This window comes from Bufo gargarizans, unplaced genomic scaffold, assembly GCF_014858855.1.
Source record: "Bufo gargarizans isolate SCDJY-AF-19 unplaced genomic scaffold, ASM1485885v1 original_scaffold_962_pilon, whole genome shotgun sequence".
NCBI lineage: Eukaryota > Metazoa > Chordata > Amphibia > Anura > Bufonidae > Bufo > Bufo gargarizans.
Genome location: NW_025334773.1, coordinates 9,936 through 25,961, shown reverse-complemented (window position 1 = coordinate 25,961; position 16,026 = coordinate 9,936). Strand labels below are relative to the sequence as shown.

At 49.2% G+C, this 16,026-nt stretch overlaps 1 protein-coding gene across 1 annotated transcript; it reads right to left on the bottom strand.

Moving 5' to 3' along the window:
- Positions 1-3,678: 3,678 nt before the first annotated feature.
- On the bottom strand, positions 3,679-11,080 carry LOC122924262 (C-C motif chemokine 28-like). Its single transcript, XM_044275200.1, has 3 exons — positions 10,942-11,080; positions 10,035-10,161; positions 3,679-3,969 (listed from the first exon to the last, which is right to left on the bottom strand). Exons 1-3 carry the CDS (start codon positions 11,009-11,011, stop codon positions 3,879-3,881), a joined length of 288 nt encoding a protein of 95 aa, XP_044131135.1. The 5' UTR covers positions 11,012-11,080; the 3' UTR covers positions 3,679-3,878.
- Between the last annotated feature and the right edge of the window lie 4,946 nt (positions 11,081-16,026).

Genomic DNA, 16,026 nt, shown 5'->3' with positions numbered 1-16,026 from the left:
TGGATATCTCTTTAGGAATGGCAACATCGCGTCCACCCTCCCGGTGTCATTCCTCTTATGCACAGCCTCGAATCCCCTACCCCACCTCGCTTGAAAAAACGGGATAAGCTGTGTACCCCTCCACAACCGGAGCATTCATGCTTGAACCGGCAATCAGAAAGGAACTTGCAGAACCCTTCATTGTATTGCCAGCAACACCCTTCCCTACCACCCACTGACGAATCCGAGGCCAAGGAACCCCCGGTCCCCCCGTGAATGGGCTGCATCCCTGCCTTTGGAGCCGCCATCAAATTCATCCAAAGACTAATGTATTTGTGATCCCATCTGATACTGGGCCGCACCGCCTTCCGCTGCCGAAACTATTTGTCATACCTAAGCCAAGCTACTCCCTAATAGTGTCCATATAACAAAACAACACCAAGCACTGTTCCGGGAACTTTTCCCTCACTACACTTCCCTCTAAAGGAAGCAACGAAAAAATTTATACATATTCTCCCTTACAAATCTTCTCCCTAACCTCCTGCTTCAAATGTGCCCCAAGGGGACCTTCAAAGCACACATAAACTTCCCCTCTCGCCGCGTCCGCCAGCCTTACGTCCTCAACCACTGCAACTTTTTTGCTACTCCCTGCTACCACACCAGAAGGCCCCGCCACTTCAGCCCCGTCTGATGCCAACTCAGGCCTCCTTCCCGTGGAACCTTAACTCTCCCCTGCTGTAGCAAATGCCGGTGCCCAAGCCGTAGCCGGAGAAACCCCGAACTAGACCCCAAGTGCGACACCAACGCCAACAACCCCGCCAACAACTCCTGCGCCATCCTTCCCGCACTCTCAACCCCATTTATGCCTGCACTACTCTCTCCAAACCCCCCCTGAATTGCACGCTGTACCCCTGCCGTCCACTCACTAGGCTGTCCCTGAGAGGCCCTCTCAGCGGCCGCTGGACTTTTTCGCGCTGATCTTCCTTGGGTCATCGGGGTAGATGTCTCCACAGGAACAGGACAGATGCACGGCGTTGCTGTATCATACCAACCTCTCCTGGGCATCCCAAGTGTCTTGGCTCCATTGCCCTTCTTTGACCGACCTGACGGCTGGAGACCCCCCGCGATCCATAAGGGGCAGGGCCTGCATCTTCATCCATGATAAGACCTAACCTTCCATCCACTGGAGACACTTGACCAGCGCCTTGTGTACATTCTGAGTACACTTCCCAGCAGACCGGCTCCTCAACTCTCCTGACACCCTGCCATCACTAGCCGCACTAACTCCCCTTCCTCATTCGCTCCGGCTCCAGAAGAAAGCTGCCGGCCCTCGCCACTAGGCCGCAGCGCTCTACTCCTATCCCTGCTCCTCCTGACGACTTGGCCCCCACCTGGATAAGCCGCTCCCCGGCCTGATAAGGGACCCGCCTGACGGCTGCTGCCCGCGGTCCCGCTGACAGGTACACCCTGTACTGAGGCTCACCCCCCGCACCGAATCCCCTGCTGGGGGAATGCCGCCGGCTGACTAGACCCCCGACGCTGCCTGGAAGAGCCGGTGGGGGAACAGCGCCCCTCTTACGCTGGTCCCCGCCGCTGTATCAGATTCCTCCCGCTGCGTCGGCGGGCAGCTGTGGAGCACCCCACTCGCCACACCGGAGGGTCCCTGCTGGGTAGGGTGGCCAGACGTCCTGTTTTAGGCGGACAGTCCGGTTTTCAGGCTCCCTGTTCTCCGTCCAGCGCAGTGCCTGGACGGACACAGGGATGTCCTCCTTCTCAGTAGCTCATGCTCAACGCAATGCGCTGTCTGAGCGTGAGCTGCAGCAACTGACCGAGGCTTCTCTCACCCCCAGTCAGTCACTAGAGCCGCAGACATGGCTCCCTGTGGATGACTGAGGGGAGATGATGGCCCCGGCTGCCCCCGCTCACCTTCCATTCACAAAGTTCTTCCCTCTCCTTCCCCGTGTTTTTCTGTAAGCGGTCGTGTAGACGTCAGGATATTACCACAGAGGCTCCTTCCCCTCGTCCGCTGATCGCCATGCGGCTCCCTCGAAGGCCTCGCTATAGGCTACATGCACACGACTGTATGTGTTTTGCGGTCCGCGAATTGCAGGTCTACAAAAAAAAAGGATGACATCCCTTTTTGTTTTGCGGATCCATTGTAACAATGCCTAAAACGGACAAGAATAGGACATGTTCTATTTTTTTTTGTGGGGCTACGGAACGGACATACTGATGCGGACAGCACACGGTGTGAAATTAATGGGTCCGCATCCTATCCGCAAAAAAAAAAACGGAATGGACACGGAAACAAAATACGTCCGTGTGCATGAGGCCATAGGCAGATAGTCAGTAGAGTATGGGAAGGAGAGGACGAGCTAGGGAGCGGTCCTGCAGGTAGGTGCCCCTTGACCAGAAGACGCCGCTCTACAGCCCCCCAGGTGACAATGGAAACGCTCCGCAGACAGGACCAGTGGTTTATTCGTTTTATTACTTGTAATTTACATGTACGTAGAATATCCGGCACCACAGGAGCTTACACTCTACAGGACGTCATGTGTAAGATACAACATCATTATAAGCTGCAGGAACAAGCTGAGATAATACGAGGACCCCCAAGTGTTGCAGGTCCCCCCAGACTCCGGTAATGGGATCCCTGAAGGGTTTGAGCCCCCGTTTTTGTGCATCTATATACAGGGGAGCAGATCCTGCACTTGTGGCCTGTTGCTAATGGCAATCCCCAGCGAAAATGCATACAATGGAGGATGCCTGCAGCGGACCACAAGTACCACAATGGACATCCTACACAGGATAGCAATTGTGTGGATGTGATAAGCAGTCAAAATGACATAACAAAAACAGAGACATGTGCACTCTGCGGTCTCACTGACCCTCGTACTGGTGTAAAATTGAGAATTAGCCAAGATATCCTGCTTGGAGGACATGTCTGAGCCTGAGCACCGCGCCAAGGTTTCTCAAGTAGCTCGGGAACCTAACGCTAAACCTACCTGGGCCGTATGGGCAATACCAGGAGCCAGTGGGCGAATTACAGGAGCGCAAGGTCCGACTCAAAGCAATCTCCCAGTAACCTCCAGCATGTGACCATGCATACAATGGGAGGAGGCAGAGAGCTCTGAGCCCCAATGGTGGGTGTCCCAGTAAGCTCTGTATAAATAAAAAAAACTTCTACAGCTTCCTAATATGCTCTGTGTTTCAATTACCCTTCTGCTTGCTGTCAGTGAATGCACTCACTCTCCTTACATTCAGAGGCAGTGATCCTGAATATAGCTAGTCCTGAGCAGTGGATACAATTGTAGCTAAACAACCGGACTCCAGACTGATACATTGTAACAAACCAGCAGAGAGGTGTGCGCAACACTGGATACGAGTGTAACGAACCCTCAGCTCAGAGCAGGACTAGGTGTGTACAGGTTTACTGCCTCTGGATGGAAACAAGAGGGTTTCCATTCACTGACAGCAAGCAGGGTTCTTCAAAATGGGGAACAGCACAAAGTCTATTAGAAAGTTCTAGAAATTCTCATCTATGCAGAGATTATGTTTTACTTATATAAAAATTACCTTAAAGGGATAGTTCAATATTGGAAAAATCTGGATGCCGTCAGGACAAGGCGTGAGGTAACATAATAGTCATTACCCGCCACACATAGACAAGTCCTAGACGCTCCTTTTTCTTGTGCTACGCGACCTCTCTGCGTCTTAAAGGGTATTTCTAAGTTCACGTGGCAGAAGATGGGGCAGTGACCTCGGGTGGTCCTGGGTGCTGTAGGTCCCAGGGCTGGACTCCCCATCTAAGAGCTCATCACCATGAAGAGAAACGCAGAGAGCAGCGGCGGCGGCGGCACATCACGTATCTACAGATGAAGACCCTCCTGGGGGTCGCCTCAAGCCTGCTTTGGATGATGCTTCCTCACCCACTTCTGAAGGAGACGGTTTGTGGGGTCCATACATTTTAACTGGTTGTCAACATGCAGACTGTAAGAGAGAGAAGACAATCAGACATGAGAAAACGGGTGCACGTGAAGAACAGGGGTGTATATGGGGTGTACAGATAGGACGGGGTGTATATACGGGGTGTACAGATAGGACAGGGTGTATATACGGAGTGTACAGATAGGACAGGGTGTATATACGGGGTGTACAGATAGGACGGGGCGTATATACGGAGTGTACAGATAGGACAGGGTGTATATACGGAGTGTACAGATAGGACTGGGTGTATATACGGGGTGTACAGATAGGACGCGGTGTATATACGGGGTGTACAGATAGGACAGGGTGTATATATGGGGTGTACAGATAGGACGGGGTATATATACGTGGTGTACAGATAGGACTGGGTGTATATACGGGGTGTACAGATAGGACAGGGTGTATAGATAGGACGTGATGTATATACGGGGTGTACGGATAGGACGGGGTGTATATACGGGGTGTACAGATAGGACAGGGTGTATATACGGGGTGTACAGATAGGGCGGGGTGTATATACGGAGTGTACAGATAGGACGGGGTGTATATACGGAGTGTACAGATAGGACTGGGTGTATATACAGAGTGTAAAGATAGGGCGGGGTGTATATACGGGGTGTACAGATAGGACGGGTGTATATACGGAGTGTACAGATAGGGCGGGGTGTATATACGGGGTGTACAGATAAGACGGGGCGTATATACAGAGTGTACAGATAGGACGGGGTGTATATACGGGGTGTACAGATAGGACGGGGTGTATATACGGGGTGTACAGATAGGACGGGGTGTATATACGGGGTGTACAGATAGGACGGGGTGTATATACGGGGTGTACAGATAGGACGGGCGTATATACGGGGTTTACAGATAGGACGGGCGTATATACGGGGTGTACAGATAGGACGGGGTGTATATACGGGGTGTACAGATAGGACGGGGTGTATATACGTAGTGTACAGATAGGACGGGGTGTATATACGGGGTGTACAGATAGAACGGGGTGTATATACGGGGTGTACAGATAGGACGGGTGTATATACGGGGTGTACAGATAGGACGGGGTGTATATACGGGGTGTACAGATAGGACGGGCGTATATACGGGGTTTACAGATAGGACGGGCGTATATACGGGGTGTACAGATAGGACGGGGTGTATATACGGGGTGTACAGATAGGACGGGGTGTATATACGTAGTGTACAGATAGGACGGGGTGTATATACGGGGTGTACAGATAGGACGGGGTGTATATACGGGGTGTACAGATAGGACGGGTGTATATACGGGGTGTACAGATAGGACGGGTGTATATACGGGGTGTACAGATAGGACAAGGTGTATATACGGGGTGTACAGATAGGACGGGGTGTATATACGTAGTGTACAGATAGGACGGGGTGTATATACGTAGTGTACAGATAGGACGGGGTGTATATACGGGGTGTAGAGATAGGACGGGGTGTATATACGGGGTGTAGAGATAGGACGGGGTGTATATACGGGGTGTACAGATAGGACGGGGTGTATATACGGGGTGTACAGATAGGACGGGTGTATATACGGGGTGTACAGATAGGACGGGTGTACAGATAGGACGGGGTGTATATACGGGGTGTACAGATAGGACGGGGTGTATATACGGGGTGTACAGATAGGACGGGGCGTATATACAGAGTGTACAGATAGGACGGGTATATATACGGGGTGTACAGATAGGACAGGTGTATATACGGGGTGTACAGATAGGACAGGGTGTATATACGGAGTGTACAGATAGGGACAGGGTGGTATATACGGGGTGTACAGATAACGGGGTGTATACGGGGTGTACAGATAGGACGGGTGTATATACGGGGTGTACAGATAGGACGGGTGTATATACGGGTGTACAGATAGGACGGGTGTATATCGGGGTGTACAGATAGGACGGGGTGTATATACGGGGTGTACAGATAGGACGGGTGTATATACGGAGTGTACAGATAGGACTGGGTGTATATACGGGTGTACAGATAGGACGGGTGTATATACGGGGTGTAGAGATAGGACGGGGTGTATATACGGGGTGTACAGATAGGACGGGTGTATTACGGGTGTATATACGGGGTGTACAGATAGGACGGGGTGTATTACGGGGTGTACATAGGACGGGGTATATACGGGTGTAGAGATAGGACGGGGTATATACGGGGTGTACAGATAGGACGGGGTGTATATACGGGGTGTACAGATCGGACGGGTGTATATACGGGGTGTACAGATAGGACGGGGTGTATATACGGGGTGTACAGATAGGACGGGTGTATATACGGGGTGTACAGATAGGAACAGGGTGTATATACGGGTGTACAGATAGGACGGGTGTATACGGAGTGTACAGATAGGACGGGGTGTATATACGGGGTGTACAGATAGGACCGGGGTGTATATACGGGGTGTACAGATAGGACGGGGTGTATATACGGGGTGTACAGATAGGACGGGGTGTATATACGGGGTGTACAGATAGGACGGGTGTATATACGGGGTGTACAGATAGGACGGGCGCGTATATACGGGGTGTACAGATAGGACGGGCGTATATACGGGGTGTACAGATAGGACGGCGGTGTATATACGGTGTGTACAGATAGGACGGGGGTGTATATACGGGGTGTACGATAGGACGGGGTGTATATACGGGGTGTACAGAGGACGGGGTGTATATACGGGGTGTACAGATAGGGACGGGGTGTATATACTGGGGGTGTACAGATTAGGACAAGGTGTATATACGGGGTGTACAGATAGGACGGTGTGTATATACGTAGTGTACAGATAGGACGGGGTGTATATACGTAGGTACAGATAGGACGGGTGTATATACGGGTGTACAGATAGGACGGGGTGTATATACGGGGTGTACAGATAGGACGGGTGTATATACGGGGTGTACAGATAGGACAGGGTGTATATACGGGGTGTACAGATAGGACGGGTGTATATACGGGGTGTACAGATAGGACGGGGCGTATATACAGAGTGTACAGATAGGACGGGTATATATACGGGGTGTACAGATAGGACAGGTGTATATACGGGGTGTACAGATAGGACAGGGTGTATATACGGAGTGTACAGATAGGACAGGGTTATATACGGGTGTACAGATAGGACGGGTGTATATACGGGGTACAGATAGACTGGGTGTATATACGGGGTGTACAGATAGGACAGGGTGTATATACGGTGGTACAGATAGGACAGGGTGTATATACGGGTGTACAGATAGGACGGGGTGTATATACGGGGTGTACAGATAGGACTGGGTGTATATACGGAGTGTACAGATAGGACTGGGTGTATATACGGAGTGTACAGATAGGACTGGGTGTATATACGGGGTGTAGAGATAGGACGGGGTGTATATACGGGGTGTACAGATAGGACGGGGTGTATATACGGGGTGTATATACGGGGTGTACAGATAGGACGGGGTGTATATACGGGGGGTACAGATAGGACGGGGCGTATATACGGGGTGTAGAGATAGGACGGGGTGTATATACGGGGTGTACAGATAGGACGGGGTGTATATACGGGGTGTACAGATCGGACGGGGTGTATATACGGGGTGTACAGATAGGACGGGGTGTATATACGGGGTGTACAGATAGGACTGGGTGTATATACGGGGTGTACAGATAGGACAGGGTGTATATACAGAGTGTACAGATAGGACAGGGTGTATATACGGAGTGTACAGATAGGACTGGGTGTATATACGGGGTGTAGAGATAGGACGGGGTGTATATACGGGGTGTACAGATAGGACGGGGTGTATATACGGGGTGTATATACGGGGTGTACAGATAGGACGGGGTGTATATACAGATTGTACAGATAGGAACTGGTGTATATACGGGGTGTTACAGATAGGACAGGGTGTATATACAGAGTGTACAGATAGGACAGGGTGTATATACGGAGTGTACAGATAGGACGGGTGTATATACGGGGTGTACAGATAGGACTGGGTGTATATACGGGTGTACAGATAGGACAGGGTTATATACAGAGTGTACAGATAGGACAGGGTTGTATATACGGAGTGTACAGATAGGACGGGTGTATATACGGGGTGTAGAGATAGGGACGGGGTGTATATACGGGGTGTACAGATAGGAACGGGGTGTATATACGGGGTGTATATACGGGTGTACAGCTAGGACGGGGTGTATATACGGGGTGTAAGATAGGACGGGCGTATATACGGGGTGTAGAGATAGGACGGGGTGTATATACGGGGTGTACAGATAGGACGGGGTGTATATACGGAGTGTACAGATAGGACAGGGTGTATATACGGGGTGTACAGATAGGACGGGGTGTATATACGGGGTGTACAGATAGGACTGGGTGTATATACGGAGTGTACAGATAGGACTGGGTGTATATACGGATGTACAGATAGGACTGGGTGTATATACGTGTGTAGAGATAGGACGGGGTGTATATACGGGGTGTACAGATAGGACGGGGTGTATATACGGGGTGTATATACGGGGTGTACAGATAGGACGGGGTGTATATACGGGGTGTACAGATAGGACGGGGCGTATATACGGGGTGTAGAGATAGGACGGGGTGTATATACGGGGTGTACAGATAGGACGGGGTGTATATACGGGTGTACAGATCGGACGGGGTGTATATACGGGGTGTACAGATAGGACGGGGTGTATATACGGGGTGTACAGATAGGACTGGGTGTATATACGGGGTGTACAGATAGGACAGGGTGTATATACAGAGTGTACAGATAGGACAGGGTGTATATACGGAGTGTACAGATAGGACTGGGTGTATATACGGGGGTAGAGATAGGACGGGGTGTATATACGGGGTGTACAGATAGGACGGGTGTATATACGGGGTGTATATACGGGTGTACAGATAGGACGGGTGTATATACAGAGTGTACAGATAGGACTGGGTGTATATACGGTGTACAGATAGGACAGGGTGTATATACAGGTGTACAGATAGGACAGGGTGTATATACGGAGTGTACAGATAGACGGGTTTATACGGGGTGTACAGATAGGACTGGGTGTATATACGGGGTGTACAGATAGGACAGGGGTGTATATACGAGTGTACATAGCGATAGGCAGGTGTATACGGAGTGTACAGATAGGACTGGGTGTATATACGGGTGTAGAGATAGGACGGGTGTATATACGGGGTGTACAGATAGACGGGGTGTATATACTGGTTATACGGTGTACAAGTGACGGGGGTTTATATACGGGTGTACAGATAGGACGGGGCGTATATACGGGGTAGAGATAGGACGGGTGTATATACGGGGTGTACAGATAGCGGGGGTGTATATACAGGGTGTACAGATAGGACGGGGTGTATATACGGGGTGTAGAGATAGGACGGGGTGTATATACGGGGTGTACAGATAGGACGGGGTGTATATACAGAGTGTACAGATAGGACGGGTTGTATATACAGAGTGTACAGATAGGACGGGTGTATATACGGGGTGTACAGATAGGACGGGGTGTATATACGGGGTGTAGAGATAGGACGGGGTGTATATACGGGGTGTACAGATAGGACGGGGTGTATATACAGAGTGTACAGATAGGACGGGGTGTATATACGGGGTGTACAGATAGTACGGGGTGTATATACGGTTGTCCTAGTCCTGCCTGCAGCTGAGAAGTGGATACAGTTGTATCTAAACAGCCAGGACTCCAGACTGATACATTGTAGCAAACAAGCAGAGAGATTTATGCAGCTGCTACAGATGTGTTCAGCTCACAGAGCATTGTCTAGGCTGGATACCACTGTAACAAACCCTCAGCTGAGAGTAGGACTAGGTGTGTACAGGTTTACTGCCTCTGAATGGAGACAAGAGGGGTCTCATTCACTGGCAGCAGAGATGTTGAACATGCCATGGAGCTGAGATAGACCCCGCCATACAGCTGCATGGCCTGCAGTGGTGACAGAAGCTCTGTCCGCCTTCAGGTGAGATCACCATGAGGAAGGAATGTTCCTGGACACTCACACGATGGCCTTGATGTTGCAGATCCCATCTTTCTTCTGGAGCTGGACCTTGGTCACTTGCTGCAGCATGTTCCTCGGGATGTGTTTGGCTACTTGGGTGCAGCAGGAGGCAGAAGAAGGTGGAAGCCCTGAGGACAACACAACACGATGAGGGATCGGTCAGCACTGTGGCGGCTCGTGTCATGTGGAGGGGCTGGAGGACCCTGGACACCATCACAGTCCACATCACTGCCCGGAGGATGGAGACAGTGATGTAGATGGGGACTGGAATCCTTACAAGGTCTCCATAACAGCAGAAAGAAGTAGGGGGCATGCATGAGAAGCTCTAATCTCCTCATTTCACACACAGTGTATATCTCCCATCATCTCTCATGCCAAGAGCTCACAATCTGATCATCCTAGCTCACACACAATGCATCACTCTCATCACCACTGACCCAATGAGCTCCCAATCTAATATTCTAATCTGACACACCTATCACTCCCATTATCCCTGACGCCAGGAACTTATAATCTAATCTCCCTGTTTTACAATGTATCAATCCCATCATCCCTGATCCCAGGAGCTCCCAATCTAATCTCACAATGTATCACTCCCATCATCATCCCTGACCCCAGGAGCTCACAATCTAATGTCCCTATTTCACAATTTATTTATATTTATCACTCCCATCATCCCTCATGCCAGGAGCTCACAATCTAATCTCACAATGTATCTCTCCCATCAGGCCTGACCCCAGGATCTCACAATCTAATTTCCGGACGTATCACTTTGATCACATGTTCTAGAGAAGAGTTGAGGTACTGCCTCCTCTGGGTTTACACCAGCCAGAAGTCACTTCTCAATGAAATCTGCAGGTTTCTTTGCACGTTCTTCTTGAGTTATAATGGACGTCTCTGTCTCTTACCTTGATGTGTGACTGTGATGGAGAGCAGAAGAAGAAGCAGCAGGAGGATGAGGAACTTCAGGGGACACATTGTCCTGATGGAAGGAGAGGTTCTTGTTCTCAGTTCTTAGGTTCTGAGAGAAGCTATGAGGTAACCTTACTTTATACCTCAGCAGACCCACCTTATCTCCTCAGGCAGAGTATTCTGCTCATTGTCAGGTCACGGGCGGGGATTTCTCTGCTTGTTAAATATAGTATTCCAGATCTAGGAAACAGAAAATAAACTTCTAATTGTTTCCTCTAATTGTATCTTCTAAATGTTTCCTATAAACGCTTCTTCTCTACTCTCACCAATTGTTTGTTGGCCTCATGACTTAGCTTCAAATGGTTTTCTCCAGATTGGATAGATGATCTAGGTTAGAAGGTCCTCTGTTAAGGTCACTCGCCAAGTGGCTGTCAGAGAAGATGAAGTCTGGTAGGTCAATGGTAGTCATCTCGCAGAACTATTCTAAGTCCAAACCAAGGATCAGCCAAACTTCCAGTGCAGAGCACCAGGAGGATAAGACCTCAGAATCCATGTGCCAGCAAGACCAGGTCCTCAACCAATTAATCGAATATAACTCTATAGCAATACGTTGGGATCAGGGAACCTTACCCACCAGTCTCAGTGTGAATACATTGGGCTGGTACCTGAAATCCTTCTTCTGGGCCATGGAGGCTAGCCTTACGTGAGTCAAACATTTGCTTGATCTTGCACTTCTCGGGTGTCTTCTCCTCACCCCCCTCATCTGGCATCAGGCATGGTGAAACCCAGCATGCCAGATCCTTCTTACCCCCCAATATCTGCTAGTTGGGCCCCCCTCTTTCACATTAGACATTTGCCCGACCCCACTCATGTCACCTGGTTCGGATACCTTAACCCTTTAAATGGACTTTGATGTGGCATCTCTTCTTACTCCAGATCTGTAATAAAATCCATAGGGTAATGTTTCTATGATTGGGCAGGAATGGGCAAGGGTGGTGGACCCAGCCATACTCCCAGGATTTGGGTTAGTGTCTGGCGTTCCTGCTGTATAAACCTTTGTGGGTGTGCAGTGAGCCCCTGAGGAGCCAGTGTAGAGGATAGGAGTAGTAGTGGCCCTGATGAAGTGTGACAGCCTCCCTCAGGCTGTTGATCCCTGGGGATTGGTGCAGTGGAGTTACAGAACTGAAGAATGAGGCCAGATGTTTACTAAATGCAACGAAGAACTCGAAAAAACATACAGTAGCAGCAGGCTTTAATGCAATTCTTCTCTGACACCAGCGGAGGATATGGAGGCAGGTTGGTTGGTGGTAATTCTGCACTTAGGTGATACTGGCCTAGTGGTTATTTGGCGATGGGTGGCTTGATTCTACTCCCTCACTTCACAGCAGGGTCTGTAGATGCAGAAGTAGAAGGTCATTCTGCTGTCTGGATTCTCAAGGCTTCACTGGAAAACAATCCAAGTATTTCTCTCTGAAGAATCTGGATCAGGAGCAGGAGCTCTGCAGGATGCTTCCTCTCCACACTGTCTTTAGACAGGAACTCCCCCACAGGAAACAGGACCAGCCCACTCCTACAAAGAGGGGTGGAACAGGGAGGTTAACCCTGTTCCTGCCAACCTTTCAGGTAGGAAAAAAAAACAATTAAAATGCAATAACATAATACAACTTGTAATAGCCCTAGGTCTGAGGTACGTTAGGTGTACTGTCATTCAGTGTGCAACAACATTAATACTCCATTACATCAACTTCGCTTTTATCTCGGTTACTCTGCTGCATCAACTCTGCTGCATCAACTATGCTATTCTACTACATTAACCCTGCTACTCTGCTACACCAATATTGCTATTCTGCTACATCAACTCCATATCATATCAACCCTGCTACCCCAACAGTGACGGACACAATAGACGACCTCAAAAGGCGCCAGAAGGTTTTACCATGAACCTCACAATCCCCCGATCTGCTGAGGGTTTTACCATGGACCTCACAATCCCCTGATCTGCTGAAGGTTTTACCATGGTCCTCACAGTCCCTTGATCTGCTGAAGGTTTTACCATGGCCCTCACAGTCCCCTGATCTGCTGAAGGTTTTACCATGGCCCTCACAGTCCCCTGATCTACTGAAGGTTTTACAATGGACCTCACAATCCCCTGATCTGCTGAAGGTTTTACCATGGCCCTCACAATCCCCTGATCTACTGAAGGTTTTACCATGGCCCTCACAGTCCCATGATCTGGTGAAGGTTTTACCATGGCCCTCACAACCCCCTGATCTGCTGAAGGTTTTACCATGGCCCTCACAGTCCCCTGATCTGCTGAAGGTTTTACCATGGCCCTCACAGTCCCCTGATCTGCTGAAGGTTTTACCATGGCCCTCACAGTCCCTTGATCTGATGAAGGTTTTACCATGGCCCTCACAATCGCCTGATCTACTGAAGGTTTTACCATGGCCATAGGCGTGCGCAGCCTATTGCATTAGGGTGTGCACCCTAAAGCACAAAAACACACGCCCCGCGCACGTGTGTATTTGTGTATTTATGTATGTATGTATATATGTGTGTGTATATATATATATATATATATACACACACACACTGTATATATATAATTATATACACACACACATATACACACAGGCTGGGCCTCACCCTAGCATTGCCGTGACTCCGCCTCTGCGCCTAGGAACAATATATAGGGGGGGGGGGGAGGGCACATAATATACCACAGTCAAAAATGGGGGCGGGGGGCACTAATAATTTCCACCATATAATCATACTACTGAAAAAAACAAAATAAGTATATATAAATAAGATTACAAAATAGGAGAGTATTGCGGTATGCAGGGGTACCTTTTTATTGTACTATCCTAATACTTAAAAGACAAGCTTTCAAGAGTTTTCCTTTCTTCCTCGGTATTGCTTCAGACCTGAGAAAGAGAGAAACACTCTCCAAAACTTTTCTTTAGAGTTTAAAGCAGTTTCAGCACTATAATAAAATAATTTACTTACAAAAGAAGCCATTCAGTCGTCTGCTGTGCCGTCCTCTGCTTGCTTCCGCGGATCTTCCCCTCCTTTCAGTCTCTCCATAGTGCGCAGGTGCCCAGTTATGGGGGATCTGTGTATGACACACTTATGGGGGACCTATGGATGACACACTGTTATGGGGGACCTGTGGATGACACACTGTTATGGGGGACCTGTGGATGACACACTGTTATGGGGGACCTGTGGATGACACACTGTTATGGGGAATCTGTGGATGACACACTGTTATGGGGGAATCTGTGGATGACACACTGTTATGGGGGATCTGTGGATGACACACTGTTATGGGGGATCTGTGGATGACACACTGTTATGGGGGACCTGTGGATGACACACTGTTATGGGGGACCTGTGGATGACACACTGTTATGGGGGATCTGTGGATGACATATGACTGAGGAGGGCTATCAGGGGACTTTATACAGGGGTAATATAACTGAGGGGTATCAGGGTACACTATACAGGGGTAATATAACTGAGGAGGGCTATCAAGTACATTATACAGGGGTAATATAAGTTATATTTCCTCTGTATAATGTCCCCTGATCGCCCTCCTAAGTTATATTACCCCTGTATAATAATGTCCCCTGATACCCCTTAGTTATATTACCCCTGTATAATAATGTACTGATACCCCTTAGTTATATTACCCCGCCCTGTATAATTTAACCTGATACCCCTCAGTTATATTATATAACTGAGGGGTATCAGGGTACATTATACAGGGGGTAATATAACTAAGGGGTATCTATCAGGGTACATTATACAGGGGTAATACAAGTGAGCAGGGCTATCAGGGACATAATACAGGGGTGAGGGGTAAGATAAGTTATATTACCCCTGTATAATGTCTGATAGTAGCCTAGCCCTCCTCGGTTATATTTCCCCTCATGTACCCTGATACCCCTAGTTATATTATCCCCTGTATGATTTACCCTGATACCCCTCAGATATATTATATAACTGAGGGGTATCAGGATAATACAGGCGACAACAGAGGATTCGTAGCACTGTGGGACGGGGGGGTACATACTACTTTTTTTATATGCCCAGCCCTCACCTCACCAGCTAGCAGACGGCCAGGCGCGCAGGCAGGGTACTACTATTCAGATGCAGCGTGACGTGACGTGACGTCAACTCAGCCTGCGCCGCACAGCACGCACTCCCTCTCTGCCTCTGCCGGGTCCGGGACTCCGCCCCCTATTTTAATACTAGCCACCGCCCGCCGGCCGCCCACAGCCAGATATTGTAAATGAATTGACAGCGCGGCGGGCGCGGCAGCCAGCAAAACAGACAGGGAAATAGGCTGGGGGGCAGTGCGCATGGAGGTGACGAACCTATTAGAGTGTGCCCAGGCACACCCGGCACACCCCGTGCGCACGCCTATGACCATGGCCCTCACAGTCCCATGATCTGCTGAAGGTTTTACCATGGCCCTCACAATCCCCTGATCTACTGAAGGTTTTACCATGGCCCTCACAATCCCCTGATCTGATGAAGGTTTTACCATGGCCCTCACAATCAGGTGATTTTTCTATTTCATGACATAAAGTCATGATTTTATTAAAGACACGGAGGCTCATATTGCTATTCTCCTTCTTTACTCTGACCAATAGCAGCAAAGAACAAATAAAAATATTGAAACATGTGATCAGCCTCTCCCCATAGTCCCCCTATAACAGGCCACGCCACCTGCAAAACCTCCTCTTTCTTTGTAAGTCCAAACCGAACAAAAACGCCATCCATCCGGAAGCGAACTGGAACAACAGGAACAACGCTGAAGAATCTCCTGAAGCTGTCCACATCACACGATCGGCTGGAACCAAACTGCCGACCCTCCGAACCAGGGTGTAGACCAAAGGATACCGATCTCAACCTGAAAAAAGGCGAAAAACAAAGCCATGATAGAAGCAATTGGTGCAATGTATTCACAAACAATTGGTTGCGACAAACCTACTCAGGAAAAACTCATAGAGTTAAGCAATATGCAAATGACACACAATCAAAATCATTCCTATTTTAAAACCCACATAGGGAGG

Bases quoted from the DNA above. Each gene is read 5' to 3' on its own strand.
- LOC122924262 (XM_044275200.1), bottom strand. From the start codon at position 11,011: ATGTGTCCCCTGAAGTTCCTCATCCTCCTGCTGCTTCTTCTTCTGCTC. The intron at 10,162-10,941 runs GTAAGAGACAGA...TGTTGTCCTCAG, and splicing joins CATCACAGTCACACATCAAG to GGCTTCCACCTTCTTCTGCC. The intron at 3,970-10,034 runs GTGAGTGTCCAG...TCTCTCTTACAG, and splicing joins TGCAACATCAAGGCCATCGT to TCTGCATGTTGACAACCAGT.